The sequence below is a fragment of the Drosophila montana genome, unplaced genomic scaffold (assembly GCF_035044405.1).
Source record: "Drosophila montana isolate Dmon_TW-CO22-7 unplaced genomic scaffold, ASM3504440v1 contig_1624_1, whole genome shotgun sequence".
NCBI classification, from domain to species: domain Eukaryota; kingdom Metazoa; phylum Arthropoda; class Insecta; order Diptera; family Drosophilidae; genus Drosophila; species Drosophila montana.
In genome coordinates this window covers 4,615,764-4,637,546 of record NW_026996559.1, presented here as the reverse complement: position 1 = coordinate 4,637,546, position 21,783 = coordinate 4,615,764, and the positions used below count along the sequence as shown (strand labels likewise).

The window sequence follows — 21,783 nt, the reverse complement described above, 5'->3', positions numbered from 1 at the left end:
GCGAAACTATTTCCTACTTCCAACTTATCACGTTGCTGTTAGAAAAGCGATAAAATGTCTTTGTTGTCCGATATCAATAAGAAGAACTGCATCTGATCTTCTGCTATAACAAATGTCAGTTTAAACCTATGTTGAGCTCTCTTCTGAGAGCCGATCATGCATCCTGAGATCGTTGGATTGGCAACTTCTGGATGGGCTTGTCTAAGTCCTGCGAACGAAGTAGAAATCACTTTATCTTTAGTATCTAGTCCGGTGATTCACATGTTGACATTAGCAATCCTCCGAATGATCGTTTTTGTAGGCATTGAATTTACGCCAGGATCTGCATTAATAATGTGGCAATGAACTGAAGGACTCTGACATTATCCAATTGATTTAAAACTACTTAGAAAGGTATTCTACGGATAAAGGTATTCTGATTGACTGATTGATATACATTCTATTTTTACCCCTTCCTATCTTAAAGGTTCTGCTTAAAGACTTAATTTATTTTCGACGTTCATTAAATTACTTAAGAAGAAAAGCATATAGCAAGGTTTTTTACTGTTTTCTTTTGATGGTAAATTTTCTTTCATTACTTTTACTTGCACAGTCTATTCAATTAAGAATACATATTCTTTAGTTTCGCACCTCTGTTATCATGATGATTTTTTTTTTTGTGAATGTGAATATACCGGACTAATATGGAATATTCTGATAAATATATGAATGTAAACTTAACTTGAAGGATAGCTAATCTAATTTTCTCACAGACTTGCACATCTGCTCAAGATGTGGTATAATATGTACATTTATTCTATTTGTATAATTTCCATAAAAAGAATATACATTTAAAACATTTTTAAAGTGGTTTTAAGAATAAGTGTGGCTTTAAATACTCTTAACTTTAATATCAAAAGCCTGTGAACTAACAACCAAGAACTTATCATTCGTGTATCACGCTTTTTCTCCTAAATCCTCTCATATTACCTTTGTATATATGCGTGCAGGTCTATTGAATTTTTGCAATTATGTTTTCAGCTCGGCTCGATGAATTAACTCGTATTTGATTTTTTGATTATCAGTTTCTGTAGCCCCTCTCTCTATTTTTCGAACTCTTTGCAGTGGTTGTGTGGGCGTGGCAGCTGCTAACCAAAGTGCAATTGGAATCGGCATTGAGAGCGGAACTGCAATCGGTATTTGGAATCAAGAAATACAAGTGCCCAACAGCCCCCGCCCGCCCCCTGGAGGGGCAGCTGCGCTGCAGCTGCAGCGGCGCCAGCGACAACTAGAACGGCACAGACGAGCAGCGTCACAAGCATGACGACGCTGGCAGCGACGTCGACGTCGACAGCGATGCCAGTGGATGGCATTGGCACTGCGAAAATGTTTTCGGATGCGGATGTGGCGGAAGTGCGGCACGTTGTGCAACGCATTTTGGTGCCGTGCGTTTTTGTTATTGGACTATTGGGAAATTCAGTGAGCATTTATGTTTTGACGCGGTAAGTGCACTTGTATGCGATGCTGCTGCTGCCGTTGCTGTTGCTGTTGCTGTTGCCATTGGTGTTGCTGCCACAAACTGTTTTTGCTGTTTTTGCTGTTGCATGGATTATGGCCGAGCGGCCAACTTGATTCGAATGGAGCAGAGTGCGGGTGTGCGCAAGTGTGTCAGTCTTAATGTGTGTGTATGTGTGTGCATTTTATGCATTTTATGTTTATGTTGCGTGTTGCACGGCCAAAAACTGCAAACAGGTACGCAGCACATTACACAGGGCATTTAATTGTTGCCATCTAGCTGGCACTCTAAAATCATTTCATTTCCCAAAATGCCAGCCACAATAACAACAGCAACAACAACAATGAGAGCAATGACAACAACAATTATAACAGCAACAGCAACAATTTCACGTGCCAAATGCTAACGGTTCACAGATAAGGGCTCACTGCCCGCTTTAGTCAACGTGGGCGGGGCTGGGATTTTGCCCTTTAAATGTTGAAAATATGCGACAGTTGAAGGCGCTGTATGTACATAAGCTGAATGCCGTAGAACTGCCATAATATTCTTAGTTTCAAAATTACCCAGTAAGATCAAGAAGTTATAATACTCCAATTTCTAGAGTAACTTACAGGCAATTCGTTTAAACAGCTGAAAGCTATTTATAATAATACTGCCTATTGCTATATAAGCCAATTACAGTAAATATGTTCACAAATATAGTTATTAGATCTGTAAATGATCCTGTATACATGCGAGACAAAAGCTCATTGCTATGTAAGCTTATAGAAAACTAGTCATAGTGTGGACTATTACATATGTAAGGCCGACTGTAAGCTATAATCCCAAACCTGCTACAAATGTATTCGTGGACAGGACCGCTGCGGATAGGCTTAGAACTAACCTATAAGGTTATAAAAATATCCCTCTGCAACACTAAAGTTTCATAGCTAAAAGCTATGCATCACTTTGCAACACTTTAAACTGACAGCTACGTAAGGCAGCAGTGCTGCTTAGTTTCGTTATCGTATTCAAGCAGCTTATAAATGTATCCTTTTGCAACACTCTAAATTCGCATAGCTGACAGCTACATGAGGCAGCAGTGTTGGTAAATTTTGTTAGCGTATTCAAGGAGCGACGTCGTTCAACCCTAGCGTTAGGTCAAACAACACCATCGCCAACAACTAAATATGAACAGTTAGGTTTTATTGCGCATTCGTTTGCTTTTATGACCTTGCCGACATTTGCGTGCATTTGCCAGATTTTTCTTTTTCACCAGGCTTGCCACTGGCTGCCCTACAATTTCGTTATTCAATTATTGTTGCATTTGGTTTAGTTACATTGCATCTTCCTAACGGCTGTGGGCCTGATTTGCATACGCAAACAAACGATTTGCATGCATATTTTTATTTATTTTGTTTGAATATATTTTTTTTTTCTATATTATTTTTTTGCTATTTAGGAAGCGCATGAGGTGCACTACAAATATTTATCTATCGGCTCTGGCAATTACGGATATTGCGTACCTGACCTTTGTATTAATTTTATCACTCAAACACTACGAATATATCAAATATCATTGTGAGCTATATTGGCGACTATATGGCTTTATAATGTGGCTATGCGACGCATGTGGTAAGTACAAATTAAAAAAAAAACATCCTAAAAGTGGGAAGGAGCCACGGGTGTGTTAGAATATGATACAGAAGAACGCGAAGATGTAAACATAAAATTAGGAACTCTTTAAAATTGAATAGTAAACATGAATATTTTTATATATTAGACTGAAAAGTTAAGTTATTGGGGATGGTTTAATATGAAGCTATATGATATAATGGCACTGTCATATAAATCCGACCACAATAATGATACGATATGGTATGTTTTGATGTCAGACAACATTTAAAATAAATCCGATAATAATTGATTGATTGATTGAGTTCATTCAGTGATAAGTTAATCTCATTTTAAGACATTCACTTTTTATTAATAATCTCTTAAGCAATGTCTTAAAGTTAGCCTTACAAATAATACATATTTTTCTGACTTCGTGACATAAAATGCAATCATGATAAAAAAAGGAAGTTAAATGCAGAATTCAAGAGAACTCTATCTAAAGACAGGACAAGCAATTAGACAAAATTGACAAAAGCCAGTTGAAAATAAAGTAGAAAATAAACCAAAGAAGGCGAATAAACAACAGAAAATAAGTAGGAAAAAGCATGTTAATAAGAATAGTCGAGAACAGAATCCGATATTAAAGCAAGTGTTAATCAAACAGAGTGTTTTCGGTAAAAATATGGATACATTTTTACCAAAGCTAATACGAGCTTATGGAATTAACTGGTATGTTTGTAGCTTTTGACTTAACTGACAGACCATTTATTTATTCTGGCACGAGTTGCAAAAGGAGTTTGGGCTGAAGTGGGCTGTGAGGGAGGTGTGGGGCATTAATAATAGCTCGATTGTACGCGTTCATGTTCAACAACAGTATACTGATATTGGCTTGCTCGAACTGGTTCAATTTCACACACATACCCACACACACACACACACACACACACACACACAGCGTACATCTCAATTTACATAGCCGTGTGCTTCACCATCGAGCGATTTATAGCTATACGCTATCCGCTCAAAAGACAAACATTCTGCACTGAGTCGCTGGCCAAGAAGGTAATAGCAGGTGAGTGGCCATCCGATGGATGTGATGCGGCCCCCGCCCTGGAACAGCATTGAGCCAGCCTTTGTATTGTTTTGACAGCCGTCGCGCTCTTCTGCCTGTTGACCACGCTCTCGACGGCGTTCGAGCACACATATGACATCAATTGGAAATTGATTGATGGCGCCTATAGGCCCTGCAATCTGACGCTGGCAAATGTGTCGCCCACACCGGCCCAGCCCACCCCGGCGACCGCATGGCATGTAGATGAGCATGCGAACAATGCTGCCACGCCTCGCTATCTGGAGCCCTTCGATTTAAGCAGCGGCAGCGGCAGCGGCGCTGGCGAGGCAGGTGAGTAAAGTTACCTGAAATGCTGCTTGTCCTTTAAATACTTTCATTAAGTAACTTTCTATCTATCCCTCTCTCTCTCTCTCTTCATCGCTTTCGTTTTATCTCTCACTGTCCCTTTGAAAGACCACATTCCAAGCAGGCAGCACCGGTTACCAGCATCCACGTCCGCCTCGGTGGGCGTGACAGCCGCAGCCACCGATCCGGCAACGGGGGCGGCCACTGCGAGCTTGCTGCAGTTGTCACGTGCCAGACGCAGCGAGGACAACTTTGACAACGAGGCCAGCTCTAACAACAATTACAACTACAACAATAATAGCGCATTCGCATTTAACATAACGGAATACTGTCAAAATGTAAGCGAACAAAGAAAAACAAGTAAGAGTGCACTAGTCGGCAGTACCTGACGGGGAAATACCCTGTGCACAGCACCGAGCTGCAGTCACAAATACAAAAAGTTATTTCTTTAAATACACGCACACGTGAAAAGCTTTATCTTCCCTCAGGCCCACACTATGGAAAATGGGTCCTTGAATATCTTCGGTGTGCTTTGTCCGATTTTTATAAAATTTCCAGGGCATAAATTTGGTATTCGAATGTGTGTAAATACTTAAGCTCAAAGCTTTACCCCCAAAATTGAGTTATTCTTACAATTTCGATGGAACGAGGAAATTATATATGAAGTAAGATATTCCGTGTGCATACCTAATTTGCATGCATAACAAGTTTGGTATCTCTAGCTCTTATCACTTCGGATATTCGTTTGAAAGCTTCTCTTTCAAAATCGATATTTAACAATGTTATATTAATAGGAATCGATTTTTAAAGAAACTCTGATGAACTTGATCTGCGTATGAAGCATAGACATTTTAAATTTCTCTAGCTCTCAGATAGACAGATCGACCCACCTTGACGATTTGATCCAAAATATGTATAGTTCGGAGTGGCTTAAATAAGAATTTGTTTAGCAAATAATAGTATTTACTACATGGCTTATATGTGATCTTGTCTAAAACAAACTTTTTTCTTTTGAAGGTAGAATTTTAGAGATATTTAGATATTGATATATGTATCTGATTTGTTGGGTTATGACAAAGTCGTAGTCAATAATTCCGACTAATATTTTTGTTGACTACGAAAGGGGTTCGATCCATAAATATCGTGCTCAGAGTGCCGACGACTAATTTCACCTAATATAATATTAAGAGTATGTAGGAATCTAATTATTTTTACAAGCTTGTCCGCATTTAGATGACTGTCTATACAAATGGGCTATCGAGTCTGGGCCAAAATGCCCTGTACTTTAATATCTGGAGTGTGTACACATTGATTGTATTTGTGGTGCTGCCGCTCTTTGTGCTGGCCACCTTCAACTGTTTTCTCATTCTGCTTGTGCACCGCTCAAAGAGCCTTCGTGGGGATCTTACCAACGCCAGCAGCATCAGGCGAACCAAGGTAACACGGAGCCGCTCCCTTAAGAACTAATCCTGCTCATAACAGTTAATCAGACTGGACTCATTCCCTTCTCTTAGCGTAAGTCCAACTCCGGGCTAACGGGCAGCGTATCGCAGGAAAATCGGGTGACCATCACGCTGATTGCGGTGGTGCTTCTGTTCATTGTATGCCAGCTGCCTTGGGCCATCTATTTGATACTGGTGCAGTATGTGGAAATCGAAATGAATATACAAAGGATTGCCGGGAATGTGTGCAATCTGCTGGTTGCCATCAATGCGGCTGCCAATTTTTTCTTATATTGTGTCCTCTCCGACAAGTATCGGAAGACGGTGCGTGAGCTAATCACGGGCTATCGATATCGCCATCGGCACGCGCGCAACAACATCAGCCTCTATGCGCCACACACGACGACTACGCTCAATGGGGATGGAGCCGGCGGCGGTGGTGCGAGTGGCTATGGTAGTAGATACAGCGGTGCAAGCAGTCGACGTTGCCGTGGTAAATCGGCGGTCGCGAGGCGTTTAATTGCGTGAGTCACGAAGTCACGAGTTGAGTGCGGTTCCTGATCATCGATAATTATTGTAACATTTTTTTTTGTCTTATAGCTAAATCATGTCTCATTTTTACAATTCGAAAGCTGTACAATCCTAAAAACTCTGTGTTAGACTAAGCTGAGCAGTGCATACATATTTTAACTTTTTACTATTTACGACCATACATTTGTGCCATAATGTGATGATTATAGTTTGTATGATATGTAGTTATCCTAATCGTAATTGTTGTTGTCCTAAGCGTCATAAATGTGTAGTCTTAATAAATACAATTGAGATCACTTTCACTAGTTCATTAAACAAATTAATGCTTCCACTAAACAATTTATTTTTTATATTTAAATTGAGTCAAATTAGGCTGGGGCATGAGCTGCCAGAATTGCAAATAAATTTATTAAGATATTCTACAAAGAATTTTGGAAATAATTTAAAATTTGATAGGCCGCAAAAGAAATGGTGGCAATTTTCCCAAATTTGTCGCCAGTAGTTTATGTGTTGCACATTTTATGACAAAATTATGATACTCTTCAAAAACGTGTACAAAATAAGCATGCGTGCCTGCAACCATGAGGTCCAGATGCTTGCGCTGTTGCTGAAGCTTTAAAATAAAGCTCTGTGTTCTCTAAATGCTTTAAAAGTGAAAATCAACATTAATTAAAATAATCCCCAGTGCCTTAAAAAGCAAATATAAACATAATAAAATAAAGGAAAATTTTAAAACAATTCTAAACAAAATAAAACCTATGTATATCACAAATTCATTTGAGGGGTGTTTCATACTTCTCGAAGAATGCATTCCTTGGTGGAAATGGAGTTCACACATTTGGTTGGTGACGTTTCGTGCTCAAATTTATTTCCAAAGATCTATACGAAAAATCATTTGAGACTTGTTTCACACATTTCGCAGAATCCAAGCTTCCTCGGTAGAAAATGCGATTCAACAATTTTTTCGCTAAGTATTAAGTTTTTTCCAATTTGGATCAAACTTATTTTCAGAGCTATACATAAGTTCTTAAGAAATACGTGTTAAAGTTTTAAGCACAAAAAGTTCCATGGGCAAAGCCGGGCAATACTATATTTACTATATATATATAAATAAGCTATTATTATTACTATTAAGATCTTATAAACGTTTATTTTGCGCTGGAATCGATCAGTGCCTTCTGATCTCTACCAAGCGAATAACTAATGAGTGGTTTATAGTTACTATAATGTAACTTATGTAATATTGACAGTGATGTTATTTACAATGATGTTATTTACAATGCTTAAATAATACGCCTCGTAGGTAGGTCGTCGGGGTGTAGCCTTCGGAGGCGCCTCTCGCTGATGGAGCCAGCCAGGACCTTGGCGGCCGCGTTCGGGTGCTGCAGCAGCTTGTCGGCGTATCGTATTACGATCTATAATCGCATCCGCTTACAAAATTCAGGGGAATTGAGTTATTCGTGTTACATGTAGTTTATCCATTGGCAAAATTATATTTCAGATAACTTTATAAAGAAAATACGAAATATTTGTACGCATTAAAGCCACAATTTCGATATGGCCATCAACTGTAATTGCAGTTGAATATTTACGGAATGCGCTTAAGAGTATACAAAGGGAATTAGGTTAAAAGTACGTTGAAATTGGAGCGATTGAGATTTGCTGCAAAGTTGTGGTAGCTTTACAATGGGCGAGCAGACAAAACTTATGCCCAATGGGGTAGCCCTGATAGGACCCAGTCATGCTACACCAAAAATACTCGGCGAGAGCATGCACACACACATACGCACATGCAGACTGTTACAAACGTAATGGAGTAACAAACATTTGCGGTTTACTGCATTTGTTCCTCTGCGTGTGTGTATGGTCGTGTGTGTGTGTGCGTGTGTGTTTGCACACAAAAAATTGTGCACACACACAATACACACATGCACACATACTTTGTAAATACACTTGCAGTGATGAGCCAAAAAAAAGTAACCAAATACAACAATTGCTCCCAGCATGTGTGTTGTGTGTGTGTGCGTGTGTGTGCGCATTAAGAGTGTCAGTTGCCTAGCCGGCTTTTCCACCCATTTTCCACCACACTTTACCATATAGTGAGCCCTTTTCTCTGCTCGTGTTCATGAAAAATTACAAGTCAGCGTCACAATTGAAATATTTCCGCCTCAACGAACAGAAATGCGCAATCGAAAATAGTTATCTTGCCATTGGAATTTGCCAGAAATATGCAACTGGCGGGACGACTGGTCGCAGTCGGATATGGCAACGACATCGGAGCAGCCAGCGCGTCGGACAGACGACATTTGCCGGCGTCACCCATATTGTGGGCATATGCGGATTATGGTCTGTGTGTGTGCACGTGTGTGTGTGCGTGTGTGTGTGTGCCGCAAAAACCTCGCCTACCCATTTTCAAGCTGCTTTGGCTGGTCAGAAATTTCCATATTTGATTGTTTTTGAGCGCCTGCAACAAAAACAGTAACAACAACAGTAGTAACAACAAAAGAGTCAAAAGCAACAGCTACAACAGCAAAGAGAGGGAATCGGCATCGGAATCGCTGATAGAAGGGCAACGGCTCGACGTCTGTTTATTGAAAATGGCACGTATGTGAATCGCTGGTCAGTCGATTGGTGAATGCAATGTGGCATACTTTCAGGCGCAGACCAAAACCATACAAATATTCACAACAATTGAGACTTTTTGATGCGCTGCAAAGATGACGAATACTAAAAGGAATTTTATAAATCGCACCAAATGATCCCTTTTTTTTCATAGTATACAAAACAATCTTCTTTACAGCCTTCGCTGGCAGATAGAACGGTTTAATTTTATAAATCGCGTATTCTTGTAATAAGCTGTATATAGCTTATAGACATATCGATAGTTAACTGATTCATATGCAGCAATATAGGAATTAAGGGTAAAACACATGACTAAATAAATGTCTAAAATGCCTTCAATTTTAACCTTTGATGAAACAACTTAAAAAAATCGCAAAAGGGACTTGAAGTTCCAGTTTTTTATATTACAGAGTCCCAACAGTTGCCACCATCAAGTAAATGCAATAAATTCGAATAAACAATACTGCCAAGAGTTTAAGACACGCAAACTCTACTCTATATTTTTTTTCTTATATGTTATATGTATTTACATAAATATAATTTTCACACGATAATTATTTGATTCGATCTTCTACAAGTACAACAAAAACGAAAACTCATTTCTTAATTTTTTGCAGAGCAACGAAGTTTTCACGTATTTCTTGTGGATTTCATAATTTTGATTTGATTAGTTCTAGCCCATAGCAATTCAATTTTGGTAAATGTTCAGTTCAATCTTCACTTCAATCATTCTCTAGCACAGCAGGTTCTACTATGAATCCAAATAGAAACTCTGTTATATGGTCAGATGTATTTTCAGCTACAGCCAGCCTTATATCTCGAGCTATGGTGTCAATTAATTCATGAGACACACATTTGGTTCGGTTATGTTCTCAGTTATCTCATTAATTACACCAATAATTAATTCGTTAGCTATGTATTTTGTAAGCAAGTCAGTTAAATGTTCAACTTTAGCTTCAGTCATATCCTTTTCCGAGTGAGGCTTTAAAGTAGGCTCATCTTCATTAGTTCTATGTGTATCGCACTTATAACTTTCATCGCTTTAAGTTCAATCCTCATCATCATCCGTTAAATTTTTTCCTTTGTCTCTTTGAAATAAGTTTAAATCAAGTTTTCCATTCGCGGTCAACTATCTCACTTTGATTATCAATTGCATAAGAAGTGTGCTATCCAGATTCTTTGGGCTTGTCAAGCTCATATTCAATTTCAATAGTTAGAATGCAACTGATATCTCTTTCATTGTATGTTTTATTAATTGTTTTTTCATTCACTGATGTGGATTCCTCAGGCTGGTTCTCTTTGACTTGGTTACTTTCAAATGTGTGTCTGCACAATTTTAATTGCACGATAGCAAAAACGAGAGTCGACTGTTTTTTATTGCTGACGTACATATTATACATACGCAAACCTCGATGTCTACTATAAACTATATATACTACTAGCGGGTATAACCCGGCCTTGCCCGTGGAACGTATGTTAAAAATCAACGTTCTCAAAAAGCTTTGAAAGTGATTTTGAAACTTATCGGGCGGTAAACAAACAGTTTTCATAGAAATGTTTTCCGCCAATTTACCAATGTTGCGAGTGGAATTTCCCAAATCGCTCAAACACTTATTCATTATATTCTTATGTAGAGCTTTGAATATAAGTTTGAAGCAAATCGGACACAACTTAAAACTTCGCACAAAAAATCTTTGAGTCGCATTCCACCCGAAAAAGTTTGGATTCTGCGAAAAGTGTGAAACACGTCTCAAATGATTTTTCTTATAGATCTTTGGAAACGAATTTGAACACAAAACGTCACGCACCAAATCTTTGACCTCCATTTCCACTTGCGAGTGGAATTTCCCAAATCGCTAAAACACTTATTCATTATATTCTTATGTAGAGCTTTAAAAATAAGTTTGAAGCAAATCGGACACAACTTTAAACGCCGCCCAAAAAATCTTTTAGTCGCATTCCCCCCGAAGAAGTTTGAATTCTGCGAAAAGTGAGAAACACGTCTCAAATGATTTTTCATACAGATCACTGGAAATGAATTTGAGCGCGAAACGTCACCCACCAAATCTTTGACCTCCATTTCCACCAAGGACGAACGGATTTTTCGAAAAGTGTGAAACACCCCTCAAATGAATTTGAACAAAGATCTTTGAAAATAAGTTTGAGGCCGATCGGATGGTAAACAAAAAAGTTACATACAAACGTTTTTCGCGATTTTTCCACACTTGCGAGTGGAATTTCCCGAAACCCCGTCTTAACGTGCACCTACATCACATAAGGTAACTACAGTGAAAATTTCAGCTTCCTAGCTCTTACGGTTTGGGCTGTGCGTTGATCACCAATCAGTCAGTCAGTCAGTCAGTCAGGACAAACAGTTTTATATATAGAGATAAACGTGCAAACATCTAGAGAAACTATCAGAAGAGGTAGCGAATGAACTTCATTTTTGTTTTTAATATTATTAATATTTTAATTGTTTTCAAAGTAAAATTTCGTAACATTCATGAATGCTTGTGGCGAAACCAGCTAAGCAGCTTGTACAAGTAATATAACCAGTCGTTTGTAGAGTATTTGCATTGCATTTCACACACACACACACACACATACACATCCTTACACACTTTAACACACAGTAAATGCGAAACAAAATCCAAGCTGACTAAAAAACTGAAGTACACGCGAAAAAAATAAAGCGAATAATGCGCTACGCAAAAAAAAGAAAGCGAATAATGCCCTACAAAGACAGCAACAATAAAATAAAAAGTGATCGAATAGCAGATACCTTGTAAAATAGGAATATCTGTGTTCATCCTCTTACTTGGACGAATAAGCATGGAGCAGCACTTCGAGGCGGACTTAAAGTCTGATATTGATCATATGCAAATATATTTTAAAGTCTTGCCTCCGTTTGTGTGAAATATATGCATTACACTCTCTTGCTTATCAATTTAATGGGTATTTGTTGAACAAAGCAACTGCAAAGTATAATCGAAATATTCATGTAGCTGTCAAAAAGTTGTTATAACAATAACTTTTTCATATGCAAAGCTGTCGCTGATATCTTATAAAAAGAGACAGCGATATGGGTATAATAGCAGTGAGAGTGACAGAGTTCAATTCCCCTGATAAGTGACGGCAATATTAATGCAAAACAAGGTCTCCTATTCCCCGAACTCTGGAAATTGTCCTTAAATGGCAATGATAATTTAATAATTTAAAATTTCGCCTGCATTACGCACTCTTAAGGCCGAGAAACGTTTGGAATGATTTTCTTTTGAAACAATTCATTCTTTACTAAAATATATATAACTATTTCTTAAGGATTCTGTTCTGCCGAAAGCTATCGCCTATCTATCGCTTTCTTAACATCCGGCGTGCAGCAAATAGAAAAGTCTTTCGATTAAATGAAAAGAATAACTCTTTTCATGGAAGCAAAAAACCCAATATCAATATGCAACTTTCGTCTTGTTATCGCCAAGCTATCTGCCTGGCGATATATGCCCACTTCAAAATCTTGAATTAAATATCTGGTTATTTTGTAACAATATTTATTATTGGTTATCGGTGAGTACTACATTTATTATAATAATAATCTATTTTAATTGTTGGAGCGCATTCGAACAATTTCAATATTTCATGAGAATTTTATGCATATTAAAACACGGCTAACATGGTTTTTTTACTATCGCAATTGTTCTTGCAGTTGTTGGTATTGTTATTGATTGTCGCGCCACGCCTCCTGCAGGCGCATTCTATTTATTTATTTATGTAAAGCGATTTGTTTGGTTCGGTTTTATTTTTATGGTGCAGGTTGAAATGTTTTGACCAACAAAGCCATAAAATGTGCATGGCAAATTTTACAATAGAGCCTCGTAAAATTTTACGTAAATTGCCAAAGCGTCAAATGTGCTGCTAAATAAAAATGTGGGCGACAAAGTAAAGAATGGGTGGTGACAGAGGGTAGCTAACGGAGGGCCGAGGGGGCGGTTGCAAACAGTTTGCGGTTGAAGGCAGTTAGCCAAATAAATGTACAGCTAGATAAACAAGCCGTTGAAACGGCTTCTAGTTGTAGTTGAACACACACACACACACACATGCACTGGGCAAATAATGTGCGGCTCGGCCTAAAAGTAGGCAACAAAAACACACGCAACTTCCAACCGCAATCCCTTTGGCCTCCCTTTTATCAACAGCTGCGTGTTTGCTTTTCATTTTATAGTATTAGCTGGCTTGTGTGAATGTGTGTGTGTTGTTATACACTTGCATGAGGATATGGTAATTTGATCACAAAACTTGTAACGCATAAAACAAAGCAGCTACGACGCCAGCAAAACGTTAAATGTGAATTAATATATGTGATGGGATGTCAAAAGTAAGCAATGAAAGTGTTTGTTAGGTTAGGCTAGGTAAGGTAAGCTTAGATTAGATAGGGTTAGGATCGGTTAGGATCATTTGGAAAAGGTTCGATTGGGTTAGGATCGGCTCTTGATATGATCGACACACTTTCTGATCTTTACGATGCCGTGAATCTAGTTAAAAACTTTCTACTTAATGAAGATACCAAAATACAAAAATAAAATAAGGCTTCTGCTCGGACAGATTTCGGCAAAGTTGGCTTAAAATGTTGAAGAAAGGATTTCAAAGGTATCATCAATCTTCTGTTTCTCAGTGCAGGGCAGGAGCAGAAGAAATGTTGAAAACATTCCGAGCACAGTGAAGTGTGTCTAATATGCCAATATTATTATGTACTTTGTTAGAGTATTTAATATTTGGCACCTTAAACTTAAAATTTCTTGTCTTAAAGCTGTGTGTGTTTTTGGGCCAATTTTCTTAGCTTACGCTTTTGCATTTTCATTGAGGACATTTTGTTTCATTAATTTGTGCATTGCAGCCGCAGCCCATAAATATGCTACAAATTCGTTTATTTATAAATATATACAATGAATAAATATATATAAATATATTTAATATGTATGTATTTAAGTATATATGTATATGAATATTTATATATACATCGGTTGACATCAAATATTTTTAATTAACAATTTGCTGAGTCTTAGCAGACCTTATTTAATCACACAACCACAGCCATGCGCATACACACGCGCCCACACACATACATCTATATATGCCTGGATTTGTATGTATTGCCTGTGTATGACTGCCTAATGACTGTATCTATGTGTGCGTCTATTTTTAAGTGCGATGCCCGTTTTCTTATATTTGTGGCGAAAATTTGCTTAATTAAAAATAACAAGCTGGTACAGAAAAGCAAAATACAACAATAACAAAAGCAAAGCACAAAAGCAGCGACAACCACAACAACAACAACAAAAACAACGGCAACCGCAGAGCTACAAGCAAAACTTTGTTTAATGGTTAGTTAAGCGTTTAATTTGCACAGGGTCTTCCCTCTTTTTTCAGAGCCAAGGGAATAGAGCAGGACCTGGCCAGAAGCTTTGTTTATGGGTGGGTTGATTGGCCCATTGTCTGTGCATTCAGTGTCGACGAGTTTTTAAAAGCAAACATAAGCTTCACATGTGAGTGGCAGGGGATCTAAGTAGCTGCCTTGTGAGTTTTACTTTTTTATTTATTTTTTCCTATTTTTTTAGCTTTCCTTTTGAACTAATCCCCGTGGCTTTTGGCAGCGGCTTAGGTTTTCTTTTAATGTAATTTGTTTGGCTTGGAAATTGGTCTATTGGCATGATTCATCGATTTAAACATATGAAGCTGTTGGCTGCAGCATTCCATAGGCTAAAATCTTCTAGTAGCTTGTACTTATCTGGTGAGCCTTAAAGCTATTAATAAGCCACTTTTGCTTTTAAATAAGCAACCAAATTTGAAAAGAGTGACAAGTGATTTTAGTGACCTTTTTAATATAAACACTAATATTAAGCTGGCAGCATCGATGTCATTGCTGATTCATTTTATATTTACCAAAATATGAGCAGATTGTCTGCCTGGCTATAATCGATACCAGGGTTACAAACGTCTTGCCTTGTCCCTTTTTCGCAGCTTTAACTTGTTGAGAATTGCAAGCGTCAATCAATGAAAAAACATACTAATTATGTTTATATATATATCAGTAAAACGCTCTCTTTTAAATCAACTTAAGATGCATATTAATATTGGGAGTAGAGAAACAGACAGATAGAGGAAGAGAGAGAGGCTAGGCATATAAATTTAAACAGAATCCTGGTGTTTCTTTATCAATTATATTCACTTGTAATTTTCAATATGGTAACGCAATATTACAATTGAATTTTTGATTTCCTGCTCGTGATTATATAGTCTGTTGGTCATATAAATTCACTTTACAAGTCGAAGCTCTGCCTCATCTTAAGGTTTGGTTTGTGAGCCGAAGTTTGCACACAACTTCATAGTTTATACCCAGTTTTGGATTCGAGCTCCTCTGACTTTGTTCGGTTCGCTTCAGGCTTGTGTCCGGCTTAACTTAATTCTAACTAATTAACTAATTAACTAACTTATCTAACTGAGTTTAAGGCGTGAAAACAGTTCTGTTCAGCCTGCGTTTCAAGCCTTGTTGGAGAGTAGGATTAGCTGGCGCGGGTGGATCGGTCAGCAATCGGACGAAAGCTTGACTCGCAGCTAACCAATTGACATGACATGTCAAAAGTTTCGATTATCAGATGTTGCTGTTGGTGTTGCCGCATGGAAAATGGTGTTGGGCCATAAGCGTAATCGGTTTAAAATTGGTGCACACTAAAATAATTTCAGTGTTAATTTTATTTAAAACGTTAAAAGCTGCGGTTGCTGGAAACTTTCGCCGCCGGCGGCAAGCGTTAGGCTAATGCCAATTAGATGGCAATGTACGGAGGCCTGGGTTGGGCTGAGTGTGGGCAGGGACGGGCGGCAACAGGGATGCAGAGTTTTTGCTTTGGCTTGGGCGGGATGCGACCGAAAAACATTTGCCGATTAGGCACGCTGATTATGCGATTCCCTTTAATCTTTGCGAGCAGACAAATTCCCAAACATTCAGATTGATGGAAGAAATAAAAAAAAAAAGATTTGAGAGCAAAATAATAATAAAGAAAACCCAAAACGAGAATGATTGACAGCCCGTAAACAGTGGGTGAATACTCAGGACAATAATATGCACTTTAAGTAAGTTTTTGCGTTTAGTCATTATTCAATTAAAATTCACAACGACAAAGCGAAGTGATAGCTGGTGGGGGGCGGTGTGGGCGTTTTGGGGCTGTCTTTGTGCTTTGCACAATTTCAGCTTTTTGCTTTTAATATAATAAAATGTGCCGCAGGTTTCAAAAATGTTATTGGCTGACAAAAGAAGGCGCCACATTGTGCTGCTGTTTATGTCGAAGATGATGATGATGATGATGATGATGATTATGATGAGGACGCTAAGGCTGTTAAGTGGTAGCAGCAGAGGCTGCCCGGAACAGTAAATGTCTCCGACTGACAGCTAACAACGTTAGCAACAAGCTGCGGCCAGCTGGAGTTTTTGGCTCTGTCAAGTCTCGGCTGTCAAGCGGCGACATTCCGGTACCGTTTATACTGCAAAAGATTTTGCTAAAATCCCCTTTTCCGCCAGGCCTTGTTGTTGTTATTTGCAAGTTTTATAGGCCGACAGAGGCACAAATTTAACTTTTTAATTAAAGCCATGCAATTGTTTTGGACCACGTTGCCGCCCCAGACATGCACCAGACAAAAGAAGCCGCACAATGCAGTCCAAGTAAAAAGGCAGCAGCCGCAACAGCAGCAGCAGCAACAGCAACAGCAACAACAACAACCACAGCAAAAGCAACAGCGACAGCATCGGTTATAATTTTGCGCCAAAAGGGAAGGAGGGAGGGGCGGAGATGCCAGCGCAACAGGCAAACTTGACACAAAAAGGGGAAACAGACAAAAAAGTACATTCAAAAGGCGACGACGACGGCACAGAAAAACAAGTAAGTGTACTCTAGTTGGGGGTGCTCGGCTAGGAGATATCCTGATTTGCTGTTGCAAATATATTTCCTAGACATACATATACAACAACAGACGCCACAAACACGCACGCACCCTTCCCTTTACCCCACTTTATCTATGGGAAATTCATTCCTGATTAACTTCGTTGCTTATAGTCAGATTCTTCTGAAATTTGTAGTGCCCAAATATGACTCGCAACACCCGAGGCACATCTATCCAGCTCTAACAATCTAACAATTTGTATTTAACGAAAATATATAATACTAGCGGGTATAACACGGCCTTGCCCGTGACACAAAAGCTTTGAAAATGATTTTGAAACTGATCGGACGGGAATCAAACAAACTTTAAATTCACCTAAAAAAAACTTTGAAATGCATTTTCCACCGAAGGAGTTTAGATTTTGCGAAAAATGTGAAACACGTTTCAAATGATTTATCTTATAGATATTTGGAAATAAATTTGAACACAAAACGTCATCCACCAAATCTTCGACCCCCATTTGCACTAAGGAGGGATGGATTTTTCAAAAAGTGTGAAACACCCCTCAAATCAATTTGAACATAGATCTTTGAAAATGAGTTTGGGGCCGATCGGATGGTAAACAAAAAACTTTCATACAACCGTTTTCCGCCAATTTACCACTGTTGCGGGTGGAATTTCCCAATTCGCTGAAATACGTATTCATTAAGTTCTTATGGAGAGCTTTGAAAATAAGCTTAAAGCAAATCGGACACAACTTAAAACTTCACCCAAAAAATCTTTAAACCTTTGAAAATAAATTTGAGGCCGATCGGATGGTAAACAAAAAAGTTACATACAAACGTTTTTCGCGATTTTTCCACACTTGCGGGTGAAATTTCCCGAAACCCCGTCTTAACGTGCACCTACATCACATAAGGTAACTACAGTGAAAATTTCAGCTTCCTAGCTTACGGTTTGGGCTGTGCGTTGATCACCAGTCAGTCAGTCAGTCAGTCAGTCAGTCAGTCAGGACAAACAGTTTTATGTATAGAGATTGAGAGGAGATATCGAAGAAAAAAATATAAAATATGGGGTCTAAGATAGTTCCCCCTGCTTGTTACATGCATTTGCACGACCCATTATTCCCTTTTTAATCACCTTCAATGGGTTCAGGGTATAAGAGAACAGTGCGAAAGAACTTAATGATCGACTGCGAAATACCTTTTTGTTTTTAGTAAGGTACTCCATTTCCAAGTTAAGTAAACTTGGGAGGCGTTTGTTCCCACTCGAACCAAGATATTTATCTTCTCACTTTCCTTCCATTTTATTTTAGATTGCGACCACTGCCTTATGCGATAGTCGCTAGACCTACTGAATACCCTTCACCTACCCGTTGTTTCTACAAATGTTTTTCAAATCATAGTAGACGTCGACCTTTTTCCAACAGTGAGCAATAAAGAAAATAATTCAGTCTCGTGTTTCGTATCGAGTCAGAAAATAGTGCGAAAAAATTCGGAAATATATAAAAGATGTCCAGTTCGGGTGCAGAAAAGGGTTCAGCGAAATCCACTGCGTTAGGTGAAAAAAAAAGTGAAAACGAACGAGAAAATGTAGGTGGAGATGTAGTGGACGATCTAACAGAACGGAAAAATGGAGATGATTATGATGATGATGTCGTTGATGACGAAGATGATGATATAGCTGAAGGAATAGCTGAAGATTTTGTTGAATATGTTACGGAATATGTCGGTGACGACCTAATTGAAGGCATAGTTGAAAAACTAACTGATAGAAGAGCTAAAGGAGGAATTGAAGTAAGAACTGCGAGTAAAGGTGACGAATATATTAAAGGTACGTTTGTAAATTTAAGGTAAGCTTTAATTTAAAAAATACTGCCTAATATAACAGAATGTAAAACAGATGAATTTATTAAAAATGTGCTCAGAAGCTCCAATGTAGGCATGATTGAAAAGAAACCTAAACATTTTACTGGAATGCCAGCTGATTTGACGACTAAGAGTGCAGGTAATGCCGGCGATGATAATGATAATGGTTATCAAGCAATATCTGAAGATAAAGTCCGGGAAAATAAAACTGAACACTCTGTTGTATATTTAATAGAATATATAACAACGTTTGTAGCTGAAGACATAATTCTTAGCGCAACCGATAAAGTGACGCAATTTGCAACAAGAAAGATAACTGAAAGATTAATCAAATTTATTTCAGAATATGTTGCCGATGATATAATCGAGACGGTAGTTAAAGATAAGACGAGGGCAATTATTGAAAGTAAAACCGAACAGATAACCGACTTTATAATGGGATTTATTTCTGATAATGAAATTTTGCACACAATTTTAAATTTAAGTGGTCTCAAAATGATGCGTAAAACGAAAGATTCCAGTGGAGCTCTCACGGGAAGACCAATTGACTATTTGACTAATGAGTTTATTCAAAAATATGCTAAAGGCAAAACCGGAAAGAAATCTCGGGACTTAATTGAGCCCTTGGCTGAACAATTGACTGAAAGCTTAGCTAATAGCATAATCAATGCCATACTTGGCAAACTAAATCGAGACACCGCGGAGCATCTAACTGATTATGTAACCGAATACGTAACCGAAGATCTTCTCGAAGAACTATGTGAAGAGTTCAGTGACGATATATCCAAGTCCTCGGCCCGAACATACACTAAATATTTAAGCGATGAGGCAACAGTAAGGAATGATGACAGCGATTCGGGAAGAACGAACTCCAAATCAAGCTCGAGTGCTGCGACCGATATGTGGAAAAATTTCACAGACGAGGAGTATGAGAATGGCTTGGCAGATTGCTGGTTAATCAGCGATCATTTTTCACCTTTGTGCATGTCCAAAAGAGACCCAATTATATTGTGAATGTGCCGAAGAGGCCGACACTCGAGCAGCTTATACGGGAGATGGTGAATGAGAATCTGGGCGCCAGCATGCGCATTAAGATTGGAGACCGTCCTTTCGATTGTATACCCAATTTGCTGAAGGTTAACTCGCCTTGGTTCGCCAACAGGGATTGGCATGAGGAGCATTTCCAGTTCAGGGAGGAGGATGTGCCTATATTGGCCTTTGAGCTCATCTATAAATGGCTGCGCTTTCAGACGCCAATTATGCTCAACGATGCCATCAAGGTGCTGCAGGCATCCAGGCATTTGCAGATAGACCTACTGGAGTCCGACTGCTGGGATCTGCTCTCCCAGACGCATGTGCGTGAGAAGGTTGCTTTCCGCTTATTCTTGGAGGCCGAAAAGATGCCAGCTCTGGAGGATGTGCGGGAAATCATGCTGAGTCGTGTACGCGGCTATTTCTTGGCCCTGGTGGGCAGTGAGGATTTCCTTAACTTGAAGCTCGACCAGCTATTGAGCTTGCTGAAACGCGACTCAATTGGCGTCAACTGTGAGGTTGAGGTGTTCTTTGCGGCTGTTCGTTGGCTAAGCAAAACGAAGAACCGACTGGAACACATGAAGACGGTCATGAAGTGTGTGCGGTTTGCATATATGCCGATGCCAATGTTGTTCAGCATTCGCGCCATGGGCCTTGCGGACGAAACTCAACCGATTGGCAGTACGGAGCGTGTGCTGCAGGAGTTTCAAAGGCATCCGGAAATGCCACAAATGCTCTATGACGCCATGACATATATAAGTTTGCACTTTCAAAATGAAATGGAACCGGATCCCGTTGATCCGGACGAGGAAATTCAGCAGAAATTGGTTTATCCGCGTCGTTGGATATATCACCCGAAATGCCCCTACCACAAGGCACGCCTCGTCTATCCCTACCAGCATAGCCTTACCCAGGAGCAATTCGACAACTACGTTTGCGCGATACAAAAAGATTGGATGGGCGAGGAGCCACCAGCAGACGCAGTGCTCGAAGTGGAGTTCGATGGGGTTGTGAAGCTTTCGCCCAAATTAAGCAGCGAAATGATTGCACGCTAAAAGGCATAAATTGCTCAACATTCAAAACTTAAATGCTTCATTATTTTCTTTGATAATAACACATGTAAGCTCGAATAGAAGTGTTTCCAGTTTCCAATCGCTTCACATTAAAACTGAGATAATTTTGCATTTTATATGCAAGCCAAGGAGAACAAAGAACAAGCTAATCAGATAAAAGCACTGTGAAACATTATACAACTCACTCACTCAAAGCAAAGTGTGAAACATTGGATTTTATACCCTTTACCAATTGAAAGTGAATGAAGAAAAGGGTACACAGGATTTAATGAAGACTTTGTAGTAGCTCCGATTTCATTAATTGTACATATTTGCATCAAATTCAAATACCAGCAGATATATTATTTTAATATTTTTGTTTATAATAATTTTCGTAATCTTAAATAATTATTCGGTTACTGCCACCTCGCTTGTATAACTCAATTATGACTGCACGCTTCCAGCTATAATTTATAGCACTATAATTATAGCACACTCATTTATTGCACACTAGTATGGCTAGAGTTTCAGTTTCTGTGTACGCATGTGTGCAGTTGAGTTTTGCGCTCCGCATAGTCTGTAATTTGCATTTTATCAGTCGTGTGTTTTATCTTTTGTGCTCCGCATTGCCTTTAATTTGCATTTAAATAGTCGGTGTTGAATTCAAAATTAAAAAAAAAATAACAACTTATGCATCTATCTGCTTGCTTGTCGGATTTTCTCGCGAGTGCATTCAAGTTCTGTAAGATGAATATGGATATTAATTTGTGCAATTAGTTTTGGGTTTAATGCTGTTGTT

At 38.8% G+C, this 21,783-nt stretch overlaps 2 protein-coding genes across 8 annotated transcripts in view; both read left to right on the top strand.

The window, feature by feature from the left end:
• Proc-R (Proctolin receptor) overlaps positions 1 to 6,777 on the top strand; it is a 31,512-nt gene extending 24,735 nt beyond the window's left edge. The window contains exons 2-9 of one of the 5 annotated variants that reach the window (XM_064699881.1): positions 1,105 to 1,481; positions 2,937 to 3,109; positions 4,047 to 4,163; positions 4,242 to 4,493; positions 4,545 to 4,846; positions 5,742 to 5,945; positions 6,023 to 6,474; positions 6,551 to 6,777. In XM_064699881.1, the coding sequence (XP_064555951.1) occupies positions 1,300 to 1,481; positions 2,937 to 3,109; positions 4,047 to 4,163; positions 4,242 to 4,493; positions 4,545 to 4,846; positions 5,742 to 5,945; positions 6,023 to 6,474; positions 6,551 to 6,554 (1,686 nt within the window). In that variant the 5' untranslated portion in view covers positions 1,105 to 1,299 and the 3' untranslated portion in view covers positions 6,555 to 6,777. Of the gene's footprint in view, positions 1 to 392; positions 411 to 1,104; positions 1,482 to 2,936; positions 3,110 to 4,046; positions 4,164 to 4,241; positions 4,494 to 4,544; positions 4,847 to 5,741; positions 5,946 to 6,022 lie in introns of those variants that run through there. The other 4 variants (XM_064699879.1, XM_064699880.1, XM_064699883.1 and 1 more) reach the window with 4 other exon arrangements.
• An 11,700-nt stretch (positions 6,778 to 18,477) lies between these two features.
• LOC135440675 (kelch-like protein 41) lies at positions 18,478 to 21,409 on the top strand. 3 transcript variants are annotated; one of them, XM_064699974.1, is made up of 3 exons: positions 18,478 to 18,865; positions 18,923 to 19,039; positions 19,244 to 19,955. In XM_064699974.1, the coding sequence occupies exons 1-3, from the start codon at positions 18,544 to 18,546 to the stop codon at positions 19,912 to 19,914; spliced, it is 1,110 nt and encodes a 369-aa protein (XP_064556044.1). In that variant the 5' UTR covers positions 18,478 to 18,543; the 3' UTR covers positions 19,915 to 19,955. The 3 variants fall into 3 exon arrangements, with proteins under 3 accessions (XP_064556044.1, XP_064556045.1, XP_064556043.1); XM_064699975.1 differs by having other exon boundaries at positions 18,960 to 21,409; XM_064699973.1 differs by having other exon boundaries at positions 18,935 to 19,955.
• The last annotated feature ends 374 nt before the right edge of the window (positions 21,410 to 21,783 follow it).